The 20,229-nt window shown below is 40.5% G+C and overlaps 1 protein-coding gene across 3 annotated transcripts; it reads right to left on the reverse strand.

Annotated features, from left to right (window-relative positions):
- Positions 1 to 628: 628 nt before the first annotated feature.
- On the reverse strand, positions 629 to 19,015 carry cry1b (cryptochrome circadian regulator 1b). Of its 3 annotated transcripts, XM_026176553.1 has the most exons (14): positions 18,748 to 19,015; positions 18,511 to 18,666; positions 18,216 to 18,345; positions 17,871 to 18,056; positions 6,499 to 6,607; positions 5,976 to 6,118; positions 5,666 to 5,850; positions 5,484 to 5,572; positions 4,820 to 4,960; positions 4,397 to 4,708; positions 3,916 to 4,067; positions 3,240 to 3,442; positions 2,083 to 2,220; positions 629 to 1,701 (listed from the first exon to the last, which is right to left on the reverse strand). In XM_026176553.1, exons 4-14 carry the CDS (start codon positions 18,026 to 18,028, stop codon positions 1,619 to 1,621), a joined length of 1,713 nt encoding a protein of 570 aa, XP_026032338.1. In that variant the 5' UTR covers positions 18,029 to 18,056; positions 18,216 to 18,345; positions 18,511 to 18,666; positions 18,748 to 19,015; the 3' UTR covers positions 629 to 1,618. The 3 variants fall into 3 exon arrangements, with proteins under 3 accessions (XP_026032338.1, XP_026032337.1, XP_026032339.1); XM_026176552.1 differs by having other exon boundaries at positions 17,871 to 18,345; positions 18,507 to 18,666; XM_026176554.1 differs by lacking the exon at positions 18,511 to 18,666 and having other exon boundaries at positions 17,871 to 18,345.
- Positions 19,016 to 20,229: the final 1,214 nt, after the last annotated feature.

Below are 20,229 nucleotides of genomic sequence, written 5' to 3' on the forward strand. Positions count from 1 at the left end.
TCTGTATTCTAAATACACACAACTGCTGGGATAGTTTCAGTCTTTCACAATATCTGTTGCAACATTTACAGCCTGAGTTTAAAGGTGGACAAACTTCATAAAGGATGCCGAGTGAACAAACTCTGGTTCAGACCAATATATAACTTCTGTTTAAATGTTTTAATGCAGGGCCTGACATCATTTCTTACTCGTAGGTTTCAGACAAGTTTAGTGCAGATTCAGTAGGTCAGTGAATAAAGGGAAGGGTCTTTTGGCTAATCTGTCACCATGTAAATTGGATCTAAATGGTGGCTGGATAACTCCAACTTGGCACCAACCACACATGACTTTTCATAGACAAGTTGAAGTTTCACAGCAGGAAAAGCAGGTGTGTTAACGACAGCTTCATTCCTCTTAGGGGGGGTGTTGCCGTTATCCATACGGTTCCCTGGGACACTTGGAAGTGAATCATCGTGGTTAAAATGCCACAAATGCTTAATTTATCAAGTCAATATGTCTGCTGTGAAACAAATTTGAGGAAGTGTCTACTTCAGGTTGGAATATTGAAGAAGGCAAACAGTGAATAAAATTAGCATGAAATGAGTTACAGGAACAAACATCTGAGGTATCATAAGAAATGAGAACGCAATAATATTTCATCCTTTATTTCAATACAATTGTAATTTGGTAATTGATACAAAAATAACAGATTTATGATCACATGGGAGAAGGGGGGGGGGGGGGCTTGCACATTTTCAGAGAACTTTTTTCCCCCAGAGTTTTTTTTGGTAACTTTATTTACAAAGGAATTTTGAGATCCTGTTACCAAATATACAAAAGTTGGAAATTAAAAAGAAATATTTACAAAACGTATGACGCCTTTTGTATGGCCTGCTTTAACAACGTGCTAACCTTATTTACAATCAATATTGTATGGCTGTAATAATGGTGCTAAAGATACAGAGGGCTGTTAAAAAATAAAAAGAAAGTTTATCCAGGTCATTTTACTTTAAGTCAGTTTACTAAAAGTGAGTGATAGTGTCAGCTGAACACAAAAAAAAAAAAAAAACTCCTACGGTTCTGTCACTCTAATGGGAATAGTTTTTTTATTCTGACATTTTTACATATAGTGTGGAAGCTGAAGCATCAGATCAGGCTGTCTGAAAATCACTGATTGTGTTTCACCTTCCAATCAGAGCCTGATCATGTTCTGACCTCATTAATGTGGAGTGTAGGGGGGGTAAAGCGCACTGGCTACTAGTTTCAGCATTTGTACAATTACATATTGTAGTGGAAGACAATAGGTAGCTTCACAACATCCTGATGAGAAGATTTTATACTCAGCTGTATTTGCTGCTTTACCCCTTTTGCAGATTCCTTCTGTTAACTTTTCATCTGTTCCTGAGATCTATAATGTATCCGATCGAGTCAAGTCCTGATAATTTGAATGTCATGTACTAAAGAGTTTTTAAGACTAAAAGTCAAAAGATAGAAGATAAATCCAGTTCCCCCCTCCCTTTCGTGCTCTACAATGGTTGGTACTTTTAGCTATTACTGTTCGTTATTTGGGGCAATGCAGGGGGGATGCTACCCAGATGATACAGACAGACTGAGGAATCCTTGTTCTGTCTTCAGCACCCTATTTACTCTGCTTCCAGGATTTAGAGCTGCTTTCAAGGGGAGTCTCTTCATGACGACGCTTCTGCACAGACTGTGCTCGTTCTGTTTTAAAAACATAACATACAATTAATTTGCAAACAAACTGCATACATGCCTATTCGCAAAATGTACAAAAATGCTAAATGTTAATTTTTTCAGTCCACAATTTTAGCTCGGCTTTATCGGTTTCCAGTAGCTTCTCGAGAACAACAGTAATTCAGCTGTCCTCTGTAATAAAGCCTAATCCTCAGTTTCTAGTTCTCAACAGTTATCAAAAAGCCTACAGGTAGGGAATTCATATATTTAACATTACCCTTCCTACCACTGCAGTCTCATGAGTATTTATTTTAGTGTGAGTCTGATGACTCTCAGAAATTGTATTTTGCAATAAATCAAGATTTTCAATGTTGTAGGTGTGACTATAAATAAATATTCAATACGTACCTGTTTGAGACATTCCCACCTGCACAGAGGGGTCTTTAGAGGACCCTCCTGCACCTTCATTGGTCACTGTGCAGACTGCTCTGGGATTAGTGCCATTTCCACCAAAGTTGGAATTGGCAGGGACTGTTGCCAGCAGACCTGTGAGACAACAAAAGGATTTCAAATTAAAATAGTTAAAATATTAACTATTGGGCTATTTTAAAACAAACAAACAACAACAAAAAAAACAAAACAAACAAACAACAATTATATTTATTATTATTAGCCCTGCAACAGAGTGGGTGATAGGCTCCAGCCCACTCACGAAAATTGGATAATTGGAAGAAAATGAATGGGATGGATATTATTACTACTACTACTACTACTACTACTACTTCTGGGTTCAAACTGTTACCATGTGTCAAACATATTCTTTGTGTCAAAGGAGCTTGCAAAGAAAAGCGTCTGGACTTCTTTAAGTTACTTGAAGACGTTTCACCTCTCATCCGAGAAGCTTCTTCAGTTCTAAGGTCAAATGGTGGGGAGTCCCAGATATAAACCTAGTGGGAGTAGTGGGAGATCTGACCTCAGGAATTCGCATGATAAGGTGGGACCAGGTTTCACAATGAACACACCCGAAACTCTGGCTGATTGGGACCCACGCCCAGTTTCACACCTTGGCTCAGGCGATTAGAGGATCATCAGGGGTCCTTTTGTCCCTCTGTGGGGGGAAACTCCCACTAGGTTTATATCTGGGACTCTCCACCATTTGACCTTAGAACTGAAGAAGCTTCTCGGATGAGAGGTGAAACGTCTTCAAGCAACTTAAAGAAGTCCAGACGCTTTTCTTTGCAAGCTCCTTTGACTACGATGACCTGGATGACTGAGAACCTTCACAGACATATTCTCTGTGTGTTGAGTTGCAGATGTAATTTAATACGATGGTAGGAGTATTATGGAGATTCCGGCAGTCACCTGTACTTATGAGTTAGAATTTATCCTAATACATCCTAATGAAGGTATAATAAGGTTCTGTGCATTTATCAGGAGAAAAAAAAAAGTCATAGGACAAGATCAGTCATCCTCACAAACAGCAGATAAAATGTTTATCTGAATGGTACACTTAGCAAAATTAATAATGCCATGACATTTAATTAGTATCTAGCTGGCATCCATACCCAGTCCTCTGTAGCAGGAAAGCTGCTGGTAAATCTGCTTCATTCTCTCAATGTTGATGCGACTGGCCTCAGCATGGTTCACCATGGGTTTGGGGTAGTGGACTCCTATGATGCACTTGGCTGCCTTTTGTACTTCATCTGGGGCATTCCAAGGGTCATAGATATATTTGGCTGGAAAACCCCTCAATATCGGCAAGTAACGCCTGCAAGCAGACACAAAATCAGATGAAGATGACACAATGTAATGTAGACTAATGTAACAGACTGGTCCAAGTTCATGGATGTACTGCATTTCATGTTACATTAGCTGGCACACATGCAGTTAATACTGTGGCTCAAAGTGCATTCTTTTTGTCCCATGACAAATTCTCATCAGTGTTTACCAATTACACCACATGACTGTATCACATTTCATATTCAGGAGAACTTCTGTGGTGCAACACAGGCCACATTATCCCAAATACACTAACAATTATATAAAGTGCTAAACAAAGTTCAATGTTCTCTTTTGTAACCTCACCCATGTGACGCTACAAAAAAAACCCAAAAAACAAAACCCTCCCCACAAGTTAACCATGAGATTGTACTTAGTTACTTGAAATGACTGTAGGGATACACAAATACCCACACTATTGTTCCTATTTTCATGTGATACTTCATAAAATGTCTCGCTGACCGTATATAGTCGCCATTTGGGTCGGTGCGTCGTCCAAATCCCACGGGGCAGTAGCAATGAAAAAACTGCTGGAAAAATGAACTGCAAGAAAGCCACATCCAGCTGCCAGCATTTACACTCCAGTCTGCATCCAGAAGCAACTCTTCAAAAACCTGTTTTAAAAAAAGCAAACAGAAAATGGTCAACAACAAATGAGAGAAAGAAGACAACAGCAAGGTACCCAATTTACTCTGACTCTTCTTTAAGTGCACTTTTAAACAATGAATAATAACCAGAGTGACTCATGTGCACTTAAATCTGGTGCAGGAAACATGATTTTGGCTTCACTGGACATAAAAATCTATAATAACCTTTCAGGATATTGTTCTTCAATAAGGCTGGGAATAAACCTGACTCCTCTACATCTTCAGATTTTTTTTTTTTTTTGGCTTTAGAAAATCTAGCCTCATGTAAGCACTTGTTCCCTTTTCTCCGTTCTTACCTTCATGCCTTCTTCCCAGCTGATCCAGAGGTCTCCCCTGGTGAGGAAACAAGCAACACCGTGCCTTGCCAAATGATGGATCCACCCCTCCTGCCTCAGCTGGGTCATAATAGCATCTATCCAAGGAAAGCCCGTTCGTCCTTCTGCCCACTTGGCCAGTGCCTCTGGGTTTCGGTCCCAGGGTATCTGGACACAAATGGGGTTGCCATCCATCTTGTCAAAGCAGGGGTTGTTGGTGGCAGTTGTATAGAAGAACTCTCTCCACAGCAGCTGGCCGTATAAGGACAGTGGTGGTGTGTGGTTCTTCTTGACCTGATGGGATGATGGACAGCTGATTTAGGCTTATGAAAGAAAAAAATACAAATTTGAAAACAGACGCTAAAGCCTCTAAGCCCAACAAATATAATACTATGGCATTAGTACTTTTCTGTAGAGATCAGTAAGTTTGAAGTAGAAGAGCCGGCATGAGAGACATCCAAAGCGCAGGTAGGGGCTGAGGCCTGTTGGACTGGCCAGCAGAGAGTTAGCGTTCATACGTGGACGCTCAAAGTTTGCAACCCAGGCCTGTTTAAAATAAATAAATAAATAAATAAATAAAAAAGGTTAGTCAGCTTCATCTGAATAACTGACAATAAATGAGATGTTACATTTCTGAGTCTCCGACAGCAAAACTTAACCTTCAATAAAGTCACTACTGAAGATCATTAATGACGACATTTGACAGATATTACACTCTTGTTATAGCTCAGTACAAAAAAAATAAATTAATAATAATTAAGCGCAAAATAATGCAAGAGGAACTCAGCTGGTTTGATACTGGAAGTAATGTGAGGAAAAAAGAGAAAACACAAACTGGATTACTGACCTCTATGCACATGATGTACTATGTTAAGAGCAATAAAGAAATGTAGTCAAAAATCTGAGAAATAGCGATCATCCAGTTAAAGTGCATATTTCTCTTACACCTGTATATACACTGAACAATTCACTGCACATGTAAGGAAGACATTTCTTTTTTTAAGACATAAAACCCGAGGAAGTTTCTAAATTAATTTTTCACTTTGTTCTCAGTAAGATGTATTTTTACCTTCCGCTCGAGATGCCGCTCTAGCCTCATGAGGGCTTCAGTTTCTCCTCCAGGCCACACTGCTGTGGTTAAACCCTCTGTCTCAAAACCTGAAAAAGTACCACATTCAACTTAAAAACTGCAGTTTGCCCCCAACTCTGATACAGATGGATGATAGAAAACACATAAACACAAAAACTTACCAAGCTCTTCAAGGGAGGGCACCCCAAACTTTTCATCATGGTCTTCACTGATTGGTGTGACACAGTTTTTAAGAACCTCAGATGTGATCGTCTCCGCTGGCATCTCGACGGCATCCATTCGATTTATTACAGCCTGGAAGCGTTTGTAGGTGAGTGGAGGCTGATTGCCATTAAGTTCTATAATCCTATGAAAGAGAAAAATGTATTAAAAGGCAGTCCCTGCAGAGACAGAGTAGGTGGTCACAATCTGCCTTAAAATTGGTTCATTACTATGAGACTTTCAGCTTAATTACTCTATACAGTCACTCACTTGTCCAGATTGTAGAGGGTGTGTGAAATCCGCACCGTGACCTCCACCCCAGCCTCATTGGCTAGTTTTTGGATGGCAGCGTCACGTTCCTTGCCAAAAGGCTCAGAGTCATATTCATAAGATAAACGGTTTATCTGCCATTCCTGGGTAACAACGAAAAACAGTAGTGTTTACACATCTGCTGCATTTTATTGAATGCATGCAACATTTGAAAGTCATTGACAGCAAAATGGAACGGTGATTAACTTAAAATCGCATACAGTTCATTTCATACACAACTAGAAACATGTGTTTTTCTAACAAATATATACACACACACACACACACACACACACACACACTTGGGAAATAGATTTTTCAGTCTGAACATCCATGTAATAACTTTGGATCTCCTTTGTTTAAGTTCAGCAGACACAATTTTGCACCTTTTTTATTTTTATTTTTTAAATCCCTTTCATTATATTAGGTTTATTTGAAGTAAAAGTAAAGTGCAGGACTGCATCTTCTATTCCAAAACTCGTACCTTAAACAGACGAGGGAAGACATCTGTAGGCTGGCCTCTAATGACAAACAAGCGGGAGTTGAGTTTGCGCAGGCTGGCATCCAAGTCTTCTAAACAATGCAGCAAAAACCTATTTATTAAAAAAAGCAAACAAAAAAATTAAAAGAAAAACCCCAGAAGGATCAAATAATTGGCTACAATTGATTGATTAAGTAAAACCGTATCAGTCTCATATGACCAATGATAACAGGCACAAGGAATGGAAAAGTTGTAATAGACTACAATTAATAAATTCAGTATAGAAATAGTTTTTAGTAGATTAACCATTTCTCCCATAAAACAACATGCAACAAGCTCTCCGGTACCCTCACTCATGACTTTTGATACCTGAATATAGACGTTTTCTGATGACTATGAGAGTTTCCATTTTTTCAAGGGCAGAGATCACCTTCACTAATTTCTGCTATCATTTTGGGTTATCTTAGCAGGTTCTAAGGTCTAAAGAGCTAAATATTAGACAATATGGTGCCAGACGTTTTTAAAAGTGGAAAGGTTCAAATGCACCATGTTGCACTGTTGCATGTCCAAAAATGCATTATGTTGGATTGCCAAAACTTGATTATTTTGCATTTGTGGACAGAAAACACAAAAAAATCTAACATATTTCCATTTCATTACCACCATCATCATAAAAATATATATAATTTTAGAACATCACTGATGACATCATGAGATATGGACAAAACACAATAAATAAACAGCAGACAGTTTCTTTCAGCAACATAGATACTGCAGTGTATTCATGTGAACATGCAGCCCTCTTCTGGTGAAACTGCTGTAAATATTACTGGCAAAAAAGCAGAGCATGTATACTGTAGGAGCACTCATGACTTATGCCTTTAAACAAACATTTTCTCAACAATTTATCTACAAACCCAGCAGCAAAACAAAACTAAAAAACAAACAAACAAAAAAACAACAACATCTAACATAATTTAAAAAAAAAAAAAAAAATCCTTAAGTCACGTCCATTGTCTTCCATTAACATCCGAGTGGCATTTATATAGTAACTGACACCTAAACCACAACCTAAAAATAATAATTGCTTTATTACTAGGATTTCATAATATAATTCAAGATCTAACAAAGAGTTTGGCTTTGGCAAGCAGATATGGAGTAAATTTTAAAAATCAGTTATCAGCACACTACCTGTATCTTCTGACAAATACTCTCATGCCTTCATATCCTCATTTAATACACTCGAGTTATTATCCACAAGAGTTTTAATAACGGCTCTCTTATCTTCTAATTCTACAAATTAAAAACCCTTTAACTGTATGGAAGTAATGAAGTAATGATACATTATGGAAGTAATGTATCATAATATTCCCACAGATTACAGTATTTCTTAATTTCCCATTGTTACACTGGTCTTCCCTTCTGACACTCCCTCGATATTCCTTTCTGGGTCACACTGACCTATAATCACTTCTGGAGTGGCTTCCCCTCCTCTCTCTGTGCTGCAGCGTGCGTCTGCTGTATTGTGGCAGTGGAAATGGGTGTGTTTGATGGTTAGTGGAGTCAACGATGTGTCAGAGCTGAGCTTGAAGAGACTTGAAAACTGACTAATGTGCAGCTGGTGAAGTTCTGCTCCAGTTTAGTGTCTCTATATGCATGTGTGCAGTATTAGAAATTGTGCCGTCTTCCATTTACCTTGCAAATCTTCCTGCTCACTGCAGTTTTCTGCTACTAGATTTAGCTTAACACTCTGGCACTGCTTGCACAGATCAGCTTAACTCCCTACTTTCTGAATTCTGTTCTGTCTGGTCAGCTTCCCTCAGTAAACCTCTGCTCCACTAACCCCAGTATGCTTCTCTGTCTCACCACTCCAGCTCCCATTCTGAGCCATTCCGACCAATCTGAGGTCTCAATAATCACCTTTTATTTACAGCCAGCTTTTTCTCTGTGCCTAATTTTCCCTTTCAGTTTAGTGCTTTATGTAACAGAGTGTATCCAAGGTTAAAACATGGGTTTTCTTCAGCATTTATTGAAAATAAATAATCCATCATTTTTTTCCATTAAGGTTCACAAGCTACAAAGCACAAATTACTGACCAGTTTGTATTGTTTCAGCATGAAAATGGAGACAAGACAGGGAGAGCACTTCCATAAGAACTCAAACATATTCCGTTCAATCTAAATCAGTGTACCAGTGGTAGTAAAACTAAGCAGTTATAGTTGCTTGCAACATTGTGAACAAATGCGGCTGTATAGACGTATGGGATAAGCTAAAAATAGTGTGCATGTAATAACACAAATGACATGGTGTAGTTGACTAAAGGGGTGTGTGTGTTTAATATAGGTCAAAGCAGTGAGGATGGATGATGTAATGACCATAACAACATACTGACCCAGATTTGCAGCCCCTAATTTGCAGCCCCTGATTCAGAGTTGAACAGCAGAGTCAGTAAGCAGGAAAAAAAATAGCTTGTCAGAGTAGCTGGGCAGCAAGCTTACTGCCTGCAACCTTTATATGTCCTTCTTTGGATATAAATGGTGAAAGCCCTCTCTTTCACACAGACTCAGCAATAAATAAATAAGTAATAAATATTTTTTTAACCACAGTGAACTGATTTTAAAGACAAAAAGAGCTGGACACTGGTGCAACATGTGACTAGTAATGTAATGTAACATATGAACATCTGCAATAAATAAATATAGCAAAAATAATTCACTCACTGCTTTCTTGTAACATATGCACTGTGTGCAGCTTCCCCCAAGATCCACTATCAAACTGAAACTAATGTCAAAGGGTGGGTTTAAAGAGAATGAATAAAGTTTTGGAGATTTTTACAATTAACCATCAACAATATCATCATTTATTTTTAAATTACTAAATCTGATGAAAATTATTTGAGCATTCTGGGAAGAAAAAAAATACTATAAAACAAGAAAAAAAAATATTACCAACTAGTTGGAATTGGTCAAGATCTTGGTCACTAAAGCAGCTCAAGGTGAAAACCGTTGTTGTTTCAAGACAAAAACTGCCACACCTGACATATCCTCTACAAAATGCCCTGTGTAGATGAGTTAGTGAAACAAACTGATCAGCCATCTTATCGCGTCTTGTCGTGCAACATACATCCTCTTTATTGTGGGTGCGAGGGTGTAGCCGTTGGTACCCATGCATCTGCTTATTGCCAGCGTGTATTTTCTACAAATCTTGCCAACTCTTCCAGGTTTGTGCGTTTTTTCCTTCTGGCCAGATGCAGCTTTCTGCACCATCTTTTCCAACTCATCTACAAAAGGCATTTTGTAGAGAAAATGTCAGCCTTGGCAGTTTGTCTTGAAACAGTAATGTCCACACTTTGAAATTTTACTCAAAATAGTATGTAGTAATAGCAGCAGGCTTAAAAAAACAACAACATTAATCATAATGTTATAGTTCATTCATACGTCTGTCTTAATGCAGTGTTACTCATCCACAAAACACCCAGGAAACTTCAAGCTGCATGGTGCAGAAAACAGGTGTGACTGGCACATGCAGGTGCTGATTGAGGCTCGATTTAGACTTCTGCAGGGGATCCTTGCAGAGCCTACAACATGACCTATGTAAGTGGCTGAGGACGTTGCCGTGTGCATTATGTATTAATTGTCATATGGGCGTGTACTGGTGTTTTAGCCAGTAGAGACAGATAAAATGATGGGACTTTTCACCTCCTGGGTCCCCTACTGTTTTTTATCACATTTTTTTTTTAGATTCTAGATTCCCTCACATCGATTCCTACAGTTTCAGCAATTTCACTCCAGGAATTTGCTGATATGTGCCCTTATATTAAAGCTATGATTATTATCCCTTGTACTGAGATGATGATGATGATGACGACGTCGCTAACCTGGTCACAGAGGGAGTACCGGCAATGTAGCATCATGATGCTAACGGAGTCGTGGCTAACATCGCTAACTCCGGACACAAGCGTGACACTACCGGGATTCCAGCTGCTGCGAGCGGACAGGACCAGAGACAGCGGTAAGAGGAAAGGAGGGGGACTGGCAGTTTTTGTGAACGACAGATGGTGTAACCCTGGGCACATCACTGTAAAAGAGCAACTCTGCAGCAGAGACATTGAGCTGTTAGCCGTTAGCATGCGTCCGTACTACCTGCCCCGGGAGTTCTCGCATGTTATCGCGATAACAGCGTATGTCCCCCCCTCGGCCAACGCGGATGCAGCCTGTGACTCTCTCCACTCTGTGGTCAGCAGACTGCAAACACAATCACCGAGAGCCCTTCTCATAATATCAGGGGACTTCAATCATGCCTCACTGGACTCCACACTGCCCACCTTCACCCAGTATGTGACCTGCCCAACCAGAGTCAATAAAACACTGGACTTACTGTATGCCAATGCAGAAGAGGCATACAGTTCATCACCTCTCCCTCCCCTGGGCAGATCTGATCACAACCTGGTGCATCTTGTCTCTGTGTATGAGCCCTTAGTGCGCAGGGAGCCACCAGCCACCCGCACAGTACAGAGATGGTCAGAGGAGAGCGAGGAGGCTCTTAAGGATTGTTTTGAGTCGACTGTGTGGGAGGTGATTCGTGATGACCACGGAGAGGACATCGACAGCCTTACTACATGCATTACTGACTATATAAACTTCTGTGTGGATAACACTGTACCTACCAGGACTGTACGGTGTTTCTCCAACAACAAACCTTGGATTACCCCAGAAATTAAAACCGTCCTCAAGCAGAAGAGGAGGGCCTTCAAATCCAGAGACAAAGAGGAGTTGAAAAGGGTGCAGAGAGAGCTGAGGGGACTGATAAGGAATGGGAAGGAGAGCTACAGGCAGAAGATGGAGAACCAGCTTCAACAAAACAACGTTGGTGAAGTCTGGAGAGGCCTCAGAACCATCTCAGGCCACAAACAGCAGAACTCTCTGCCTGGGAGGGATGTGAGATGGGCAAATGAACTGAATCATTTCTTCAACAGATTTGATTCAGCCATGAGGCAGTCTGCAACATCGGCTGCAGACTCACCCACCCCCACTGCTGCTGTTCCACCTCAGACACTTCACACCTCCTCTATTCACCCTGCTCACTCCCCCCCACCCCCAACTGCAGCATCCAATACACACTCAACACAAGGCTCCAGCCTGTCTCTCTCAACCACCCAGGTTAGGAGGGAACTGAGGAGGATTAATGGCAAGAAGGCAGCGGGTCCAGATGGCATCAGCTCGAGGGTCGTCAGGTCCTGCGCGGACCAACTGTGTGGGGTGATGGAGCACCTCTTCAACCTGAGCCTGAGGTTGGGAAGAGTCCCACAGCTCTGGAAAACCTCCTGTGTTGTACCAGTGCCAAAGACTTCACGCCCCAAGGACCTCAACAGCTACAGGCCGGTGGCTCTGACATCCCACCTGATGAAGACCCTGGAGCGGTTGGTCCTGGCTCAGCTTCGGCGCCTAATAAGCTCATCACTGGACCCACTTCAGTTTGCCTACCAGCCTGGCATTGGAGCGGATGATGCCGTCATTCACCTCCTACATCGTTCCCTCGCTCACCTGGAGACCGCTGGAAGCACTGTGAGAATCATGTTCTTTGATTTCTCCAGTGCCTTCAACACCATTCTTCCCTCGGTTCTAAAGGACAAGCTGGTGAACTCTGGAGTGGACCATCACCTCACTACCTGGATCCTGGACTACCTCACCGACCGACCACAGTATGTGAGGACCAGAGATGGGCAGTAACGCGTTACTTGTAACGCGTTACTGTAATCTGATTACTTTTTTCGAGTAACGAGTAAAGTAAGGGATTACTATTGCAAAATCGGTAATTAGATTACCGTTACTTTCCCGTAGGAACGCTGCGTTACTGCGTTACTAAAACCGTGATTTTTTGCGAGAATGTCTCACGACAGTGACGTAAGCGAGTGCGCCGTTAGTGACAACAGCTGTGTGCAGATCAACAATGGATCACATATCCAGTGCGGGAGAGAGTATGAGCATGCAGCGTTTAAAGCGTGGAAGTACTGACCTTACTTTGAGTTTGATTCCATAAAAAGTGACAAAAACATTAGCGTCCATCGTGCGTGGGAAGAAAACTTCTTTTTACAGCGAAAAAAACCCCTAAACTTCCGAGCAAGCACCGAGTAGCTACGACGTGATGGGAAACTCACAGAGAAACTGCCGTATCCTTCCACTGACCGCTGCACACCTGCACCAGGGTAAACCTCCGCCTACTGCAGTCCTGCTTTACAGGTGAAAATAGAGCAACAGGACCGCTGAGTCTTTGACTTTATTTATGTTCTGCTGTGTTTTACTTGCATCTATTTGAAAGAGTGAGTGTAAACACAAAAAATTATTTTATTTTATGTGCTGGAATGTGCAGAAAATAGGTTTAAATGTTAAACTCATTTATTCAACTCAGAGAATGTTGCATATAATTAAATTTTTGCTTGATGCATAAAGTTAAAAGATTAAAAATGATAAAACAACTTAAAAAAAAGAGACTTTTCCATTTGATTACATTTTGTATGATGGATTATGTAGAAAAAGTAGAATTGGGCTGAAAGATCTATCGCTTTATCACCTCTTCAGGTTGTAAATCGTGTTTTTAAAAAGTAACTAAGTAACTAAGTAACTAAGTAATTAATTACTTTTGAAAATAAGTAATCAGTAAAGTAACGGGATTACTTTTTTGGGGAAGTAATCAGTAATTAGTTACTGATTACTTTTTTCAAGTAACTTGACCAACACTGGTGAGGACTCAGGGCTGTGTGTCGGACAGGGTCGTCTGCAGTACGGGGGCCCCACAGGGAACGGTTCTGGCTCCGTTCCTCTTCACCATCTACACTGCAGACTTCTCCCACAATTCCACCCAGTGCTTCCTGCAGAAGTTCTCTGATGACTCTGCAATAGTCGGCCTCATCACTGATGGGGACGACAAGGAGTACAGAGGTCTGACCCAAGACTTTGTGGACTGGTGCCAGCAGAACTACCTCCAGATCAACGCCAGTAAAACCAAGGAACTGGTGGTAGACTTCCGCAGGCACAAGCATTCTCCACTGCAACCACTGAACATCCAAGGTATGGACATTGAGGCTGTGGACAGCTACAGGTACCTTGGTGTTCATCTGAACAATAGACTGGACTGGACTCATAACTCAGACGCCCTCTACAGGAAAGGGCAGAGCAGGCTGTACCTGCTGCGGAGACTCAGGTCGTTTGGAGTGGAGGGCCCACTCCTGAAGACCTTCTATGACTCTGTTGTGGCTTCTGCTATCTTTTATGGTGTGGTCTGCTGGGGCGGCAGCATCTCTGCTGGGGACAGGAAGAGACTGAACAGGGTGATCCGAAGGGCCAACTCTGTTCTAGGATGCCCTCTGGACCCAGTGGAGGTGGTGAGTGACAGGAGAACGGCGGCTAAGCTGTCATCCCTGTTGGACAACATCTCCCACCCCATGCAGCAGACTGTGACAGCACTGAGCAGCTCCTTCAGTGGGAGACTGCGGCACCCACGGTGTGGGACGGAGAGATTTCGCAGGTCTTTCCTCCCCACTGCTGTCAGACTCCATAATAAAGACTTTAACTGATCAAGCACACACATCCATACATATGCAATAATACTAAGTGCAATAATCCTTTCTGTCATCGTTGTATTTTTACTCAGTTGTATATAGTATTTGTATTTGTATTCTATTTTTATCTTATTGTATATTTATTTTATTTTATTCTACTGTATATAGTATTTTATTCTATTCTGTACAGTTGTGTACTGTATTTATTCTTATTGTATTCTAATTTTTGCCTCATAACTTTTGCACTGTCCACTTCCTGCTGTGACAAAACAAATTTCCCACGTGTGGGACTAATAAAGGTTATCTTATCTTATCTTATCTTATGATGATGATGATGATGATGATGATGGTGTGACCGTCATTCTCTCACTGAGGTTCAAAAAGTGTGGCAAAAAAAAAAAAAAGCACCTGGAGATGCACAGCAGAAATCAACAATAAATTTCCTGCTGAAATATAAATCCCCATTAGGTAGCATTTTGTTTGTTCTGAATTCTATTAACAAATTTTTAATATTGGTTGGGGCTAAAATTGTGATCAATATTAAAATTTGATTAATGTCCAGCCTTACAAGGGAAACTAGTCGGGCAGATTTATGCTTTAAGGGGACAAATTCAATATTTTGTCCATGACATGACATGGTCCTCTCTCAGTGTTGTACTCATTTTCCAATTACGTGTACCTTTGCTGTTGGAAGAGGACCAAATAATAGGCATAAAATTATAATATTGCAGCAAATCAATGCTTAAAAAACAGCTGCAAAGTACCACCCCCCTAAAGAATGAATGTAAATATTTTAAAACTACTATTTTAACGACTTGTCTGCCTGATCAAAATGAGCACTTTTTTGTTCAATCAAATTCCCATCATCTATGGAAAGATGTGCAATTACATAATTCTCCATTCTGAATTAGATAAGTGCTTCAGAAAACAAACCAAACGTTTTTTAATAAAACAGTATGCTAGTTAGTTAATGTTAGAGAGCCACTTTGCCCTGCTTCTCTCCCCTAACTCTTCTACAAAACGTGCTGGAGTAACACCTTGCTAGTACTGTGTTGGTTCCCCCCTTTGCCTTCAGAACTTTCTTAATTTTGTGCCAGTTTAAACAAGGTGCTAGAAACATTCCCGAGGGATTTCCATATTAACATGACAGCGTCGCACAACTGTTGCAGACTGGGCAACTCCACATCCATCATGCAAATCTCCCATTCCACCACATCTCCAAGGTGCTCTACTGGATAGAGATCTAGTACATGTGGATGGCAACTGAGCACTGTGAACTCATGTGATGGTCAAGAAACCAGTTTGAGATCATCTGAGCTTTCTCACTTGGTGGAAGCAGCCATCATAAGATGATCACTCTGTGGTCATAAAAGGATTGACAACAATACTGAGCAACAATACTGAGATAGGCTGTGGCATTTAAACAATGGTCAGGTACTAAGGGATCCAAACTGTATGAAGAAAATACCCTCCACGATAAACTCATGCTTTTATGTTGTTTACACCAATCTTTGCATAGCTTGAGTTTCTCATTTTTAAGCTTAGGGTTGTGGCACCTGCTGAAGTCTTTTGTTGTTACAGTCCATCTGCTTCAAGGTTTGACATGTTGTGTGTTAGAGCTGGGCGATATGAGATTTTTTCATATCACGATATGTTTTTTTCATTTCAGGCGATAACGATATCTATCACGATATAAGCCAAATAACTATATTTGTAAGATTTAAATGTGCCGTTGCTCACAAGTAAAATGTGAAATAATCAGCAGCTTGTTTTTATTTAAATATTTATTTCCCATAATAAGTTCAACAGGGTAGATGTACTTAAGGAACATGAGACTTTTTCAGATAAATAAAGGCAAATATTGCAAACTACACAAAAGGCAGCCGCTAAAGCGTTTAAGTGTCAAAATAGAACAAACGAAACAGACTAAATTGTCAATTCCACTTAGAAACAAAATATTAATTCTAAAAATAAATCTTAGTTTGTTTTACAGAAGAACAGACAAAACTGACTAACTTTTGTCAATATCAAATAAACTGAGAACTAAAAGGAAATTCTCAATCTCTCCTTGTTGTATAGCTTAGCTTTTCAAACAGTTTTAACAGTTACTTTAGTCTGACAAAAGCCGAATGACGAATTAGCGCTTCCAGTCAGAGACTGAGGCTACGTCCACACGTACACGGGTATTTTTGAAAACTGAGATTTTCCGTTTTCGTTTTAAAAAATAATCCCGTCCACACTTAAAGGGAGAAATGAAGGAAAACGCTGCTATGAATGTGCCAAAGCAGCAGGTGGCGCTAGATTCCTAACCGTGCAGAAATGTTGGCCAATCAGAAGTCTAGAAGCCTCAACAAAGCTGGGGCATAGAAGCAGAACCGAGTCGTATGTGTGGAGGGACAGTAACTGTGTGTATATGTAAGCATTTAAACACTGCAGAGAGTAGAATTAACAGTATTGTAGAAATTCATTTCACCGAAACAATAACGTGGCGCACAGTGTGACGCAGGCACCAGTTTATTGTATTTCCAGACTTGCTTTCGGCACAATTTACAGTGCACGCTACTGTTTTTTGTCAGACTTGAAATAGCCGAAATACCTTCAGACTACGGAACTTCTATGGCTCTTCCGTTCGACAATCTCTCCGGCATTGGAACCATCATCTGTTTTCTCTTCGGTCACGCTCAGTTGATTTTTCTAGTCGGCACACTCATTTCCTCCATTACGCGCTGGCTCCATTACCCGCTGGCTGCTTCCCAAACAAACACACGTGCGGCTTGGCACTTGTGCTGTACGTAACAAGTCACGCGACGTGACGCTGCGGCTGTGATTGGTTCGGCTCTGCGCCACTTAATTTGGATTGGCTGACCTTTTTTTTATTTTTTATTTTTTTTTTAAGAGGACAAGAGCGGCGAGGTCTATCGCGATAGCTTAATTTCTCTATCGAGTAAAAGTTATATCGCGATACATATCGTTATCGTTCTATCGCCCAGCTCTATTGTGTGTTCAGAAATGCTCTTCTACATACCTTGGGTGTAATGACTGGTCACCTGACTTGTTGTTACAATACCCACAAGTGTGGTCATTCTCCTCTGATCTACGCAACGCAGCCTAACTGGGTATTTTCTCTTTTTCAAACAACTGTCTGTAACTAAGGATAGCTGTACTGGAAAATCACAGTAGATCAGCATTTTCTGAACTACTCAGACCAGCCCATCTGGTCTCAACAACCACACCACATTAAAAGTTACTTAAATTATGTTTCTTTCCCATTCTGACGAGTCACTTAAACTTTATCAAGACATCTTGACCCTGTCTATATGCCTAAAAGCATTAGGTTGCAGCCATGCAATTGTCTGATTAGATATTTGTGTTAAAAAGCAGCTGGACGAGTGTAAGCAACGACGTGAAGAGAGAGTGTATGCAGTTAGTGAAGATAAAGGTTACAACTAAAACAATATTAAGTTTTGATTGGGTGATTGCTAAAAATACCACAAGTCTTGATACTAAGCAACTATAACCAGGGATTAAGTTTGACCTAAACACCCTTTGACAATTGAAAGCACACCATATTGTGTGGCGATGCAGCTCTCCACAGGTCTTAAGAATCTAAATAATATGAACTTTGTGACAGGCGCTTAAGGATTAAGTGACCAATTGTTATGATTAGGTTTATAAAGTAAATGAAGATGTTTGCCTCAAAGTCCATGTTATCTAGATTCAAGCTTTAAACAACGAATACCAAGAACAAACCTTTAACCCACATAACACTCCTATATACCCATACTTAAAAGCTAAAGCAGCATGTGACCCATCTTACCTCCACCTGTTGATGCCCACATTGGAGGATCCAGCGAACCAGGGGTCTAGGATATAAATACAACGAAGGGTGTCCGATCCCTGGATAGAGTCTTTCAGAGACGGGTTGTCATGCAGCCGTAGTCCCTTCCTGAACCAATGGATGGTATTGACCACCATGTCGCCTCCCTTATTTTTTATTTTACCACTAGTGGGGTGAAAAAGGTATTAAGGAGTTCCCACAAACAACAAACGACGCCCTCTAACGTTGTTCTGTGGCAAAAACAAAGTCACAAATACACATCCAAGGCCGAAGTAGCTTTAAAGCTGCTCTCCGTTCCTGGATGGCGATAAAGGTTTGTCGGACCTTAACCAAGCTCCATGAATTTATCCACAGCGTTGGGTCTGCTGACCAGCAATGAATGCATGTGTAGAAAGGTGGAAACCGCAGCTGACGCAGAAAGGGGCTGCAACTCTTCTCTCAATTAGCAGCAACGCTGAAATTGAATAATTCAACATGATTAAGTTCGAAAACAGAACATTAACAGAGTCAAACGATGTTTCAAATGTATTGTTTTGATGAGCTAACACACGGCGCTTGGGCGAAGGCCATATAAAATATGCTAGTAGTTAGCAAAACGTACAAACGCGTACATACTTACGTTTTGTTGCCACAAACGGGGTTAGTCTGCACAAATTCAACGCTCTCTCGACCTTACTAACATATTAAACACTGTACATAAACTACATCACCAGCCTAAGTCGGCCATGCAAGATGTCCTCGCTATCAACATCTCCACCCACAGGAATACGCAGGGCTGAAAGGAGCGACGTGATTGGCCAGGATTAAACGTTATGCAACGTGTTCCCCGTCACGTTTCCATAATGTGCTTTCTTACCTCTGCTTACGCGTTATCTGCGGTTATTTTTAAATGTTCCACCATCGATTTCGATGTTTTCTCGATACAATCTCTGACAAACTCCGTTTTTAAGCGAAAACCCCGAAAATATCGTCTAAACTGGGAGATTAAAGGCAGCTAATGGGAGACTTCGGTTTCAGTTATGTGGTATACCCACAAGTACCCGGATGATCACATGCCGCGCGGCAAGGCCAGCTTCTGAGCAGGTGTGCTCGATTCTTTCTCGTGACCGCGCCGCAACCGTGCGTTTGGTCGGACATAACTAACCCCGCCCATTGTCATCATCAGCGGTAATCTCTAACCAATGTGTACCCCGTGAGCCACGTTAAATTACATAAAAACTTAAGATGTGACATGACATCAGCAGTTGTTAATACATAACATTTGCTGTAGAGTTAGGTACTACTATTACTATTGCACAGAGCTTCTCTAATTGGTTTGGACAGAAATTAGATCGTTTTTGTGTGACAACTTTGATTACAATAAAGAAATTGCAAGTTTTATTTGAATTTTGTCTTAATTTCATGGCAGTTGTGTCTAAAGTCTGTAAAACGACACTGGCATTACATGAAAACTGGGCAAATAAGTTGAACATACCCTTTAAATAATACTGGCAATTTACACTCTGGCAAAAGCAATGTAGCTGTTGGTCACGTGGGTTGCTAATGCCACATTAGAGTGCACAGTGAAATTTTTTTGATATCACACATTTGACTTGACAAACTGTTCATTTCACAGTGAGCAAAACTTTGAGGTGATGACGTACGTTATCATTTTTTTAATGATAAAGTACAAACTTACACAATAGTTGTGATTTAATTGAATTAAATGACACTTTTATTAAATAACCAAAACTGGACCCACATAGATCATACTCCTAGCAGGGCTCTGGTGTACATTTGTCATAACTGGGTATCCTTTGGCTCTGAGTGAGGTACAGGGTTACTATATCAAGACTAGATTACAATAAGGTGTTAAGAGGTATTCATTTCTAAGTTTTTGATAGTCTATCTGGTAGATTTTAAAATGTTATACGTTATGTAATTACTTTGTTTGTTTGTTTTTACTGTAACCCTGTTTGTAATTATAGGAAGAGGCAGCCTCATACATTTGTTAGAGTGTCATTAATGGTAAATTACATTTTGTTATTATCAATTGGAAAAATCAGAAGGATGATCATTTTGACCTTTGGTTTAATGATGGAATGGTTATCGAAGGATATTTCACTCAGGTTATTGAATTTTAGGTGTAAATTCAAGCAATAGAAGTTTAATTTAACTTGTTAACAGGTTTTGTTTAAAGAACAAAAATAAATCTTTTGAATAAATAATTTCTGTGGGATATATTGCATGCCACAGAAATGTCAGGGTTGGAGCAAAGATAGCACACTGTGCTCGGTAAGAAGAACATGTTGTATCACCCTGGGGCAGAATGACAAGTTATATCATTGTCGCACAACCA

Source organism: Astatotilapia calliptera, chromosome 7, assembly GCF_900246225.1.
Source record: "Astatotilapia calliptera chromosome 7, fAstCal1.2, whole genome shotgun sequence".
Taxonomy (NCBI): domain Eukaryota; kingdom Metazoa; phylum Chordata; class Actinopteri; order Cichliformes; family Cichlidae; genus Astatotilapia; species Astatotilapia calliptera.

Coding starts and splice junctions, on each gene's coding strand:
- cry1b (XM_026176554.1), bottom strand. CDS start 18,028: ATGGTGGTCAATACCATCCATTGGTTCAGGAAGGGACTACGGCTGCAT. Junction 4,068..4,396: donor GCTGGGAAGAAGGCATGAAG/GTAAGAACGGAG, acceptor TTTTTAAAACAG/GTTTTTGAAGAGTTGCTTCT. Junction 3,443..3,915: donor CCAAATGGCGACTATATACG/GTCAGCGAGACA, acceptor GTCTGCTTGCAG/GCGTTACTTGCCGATATTGA.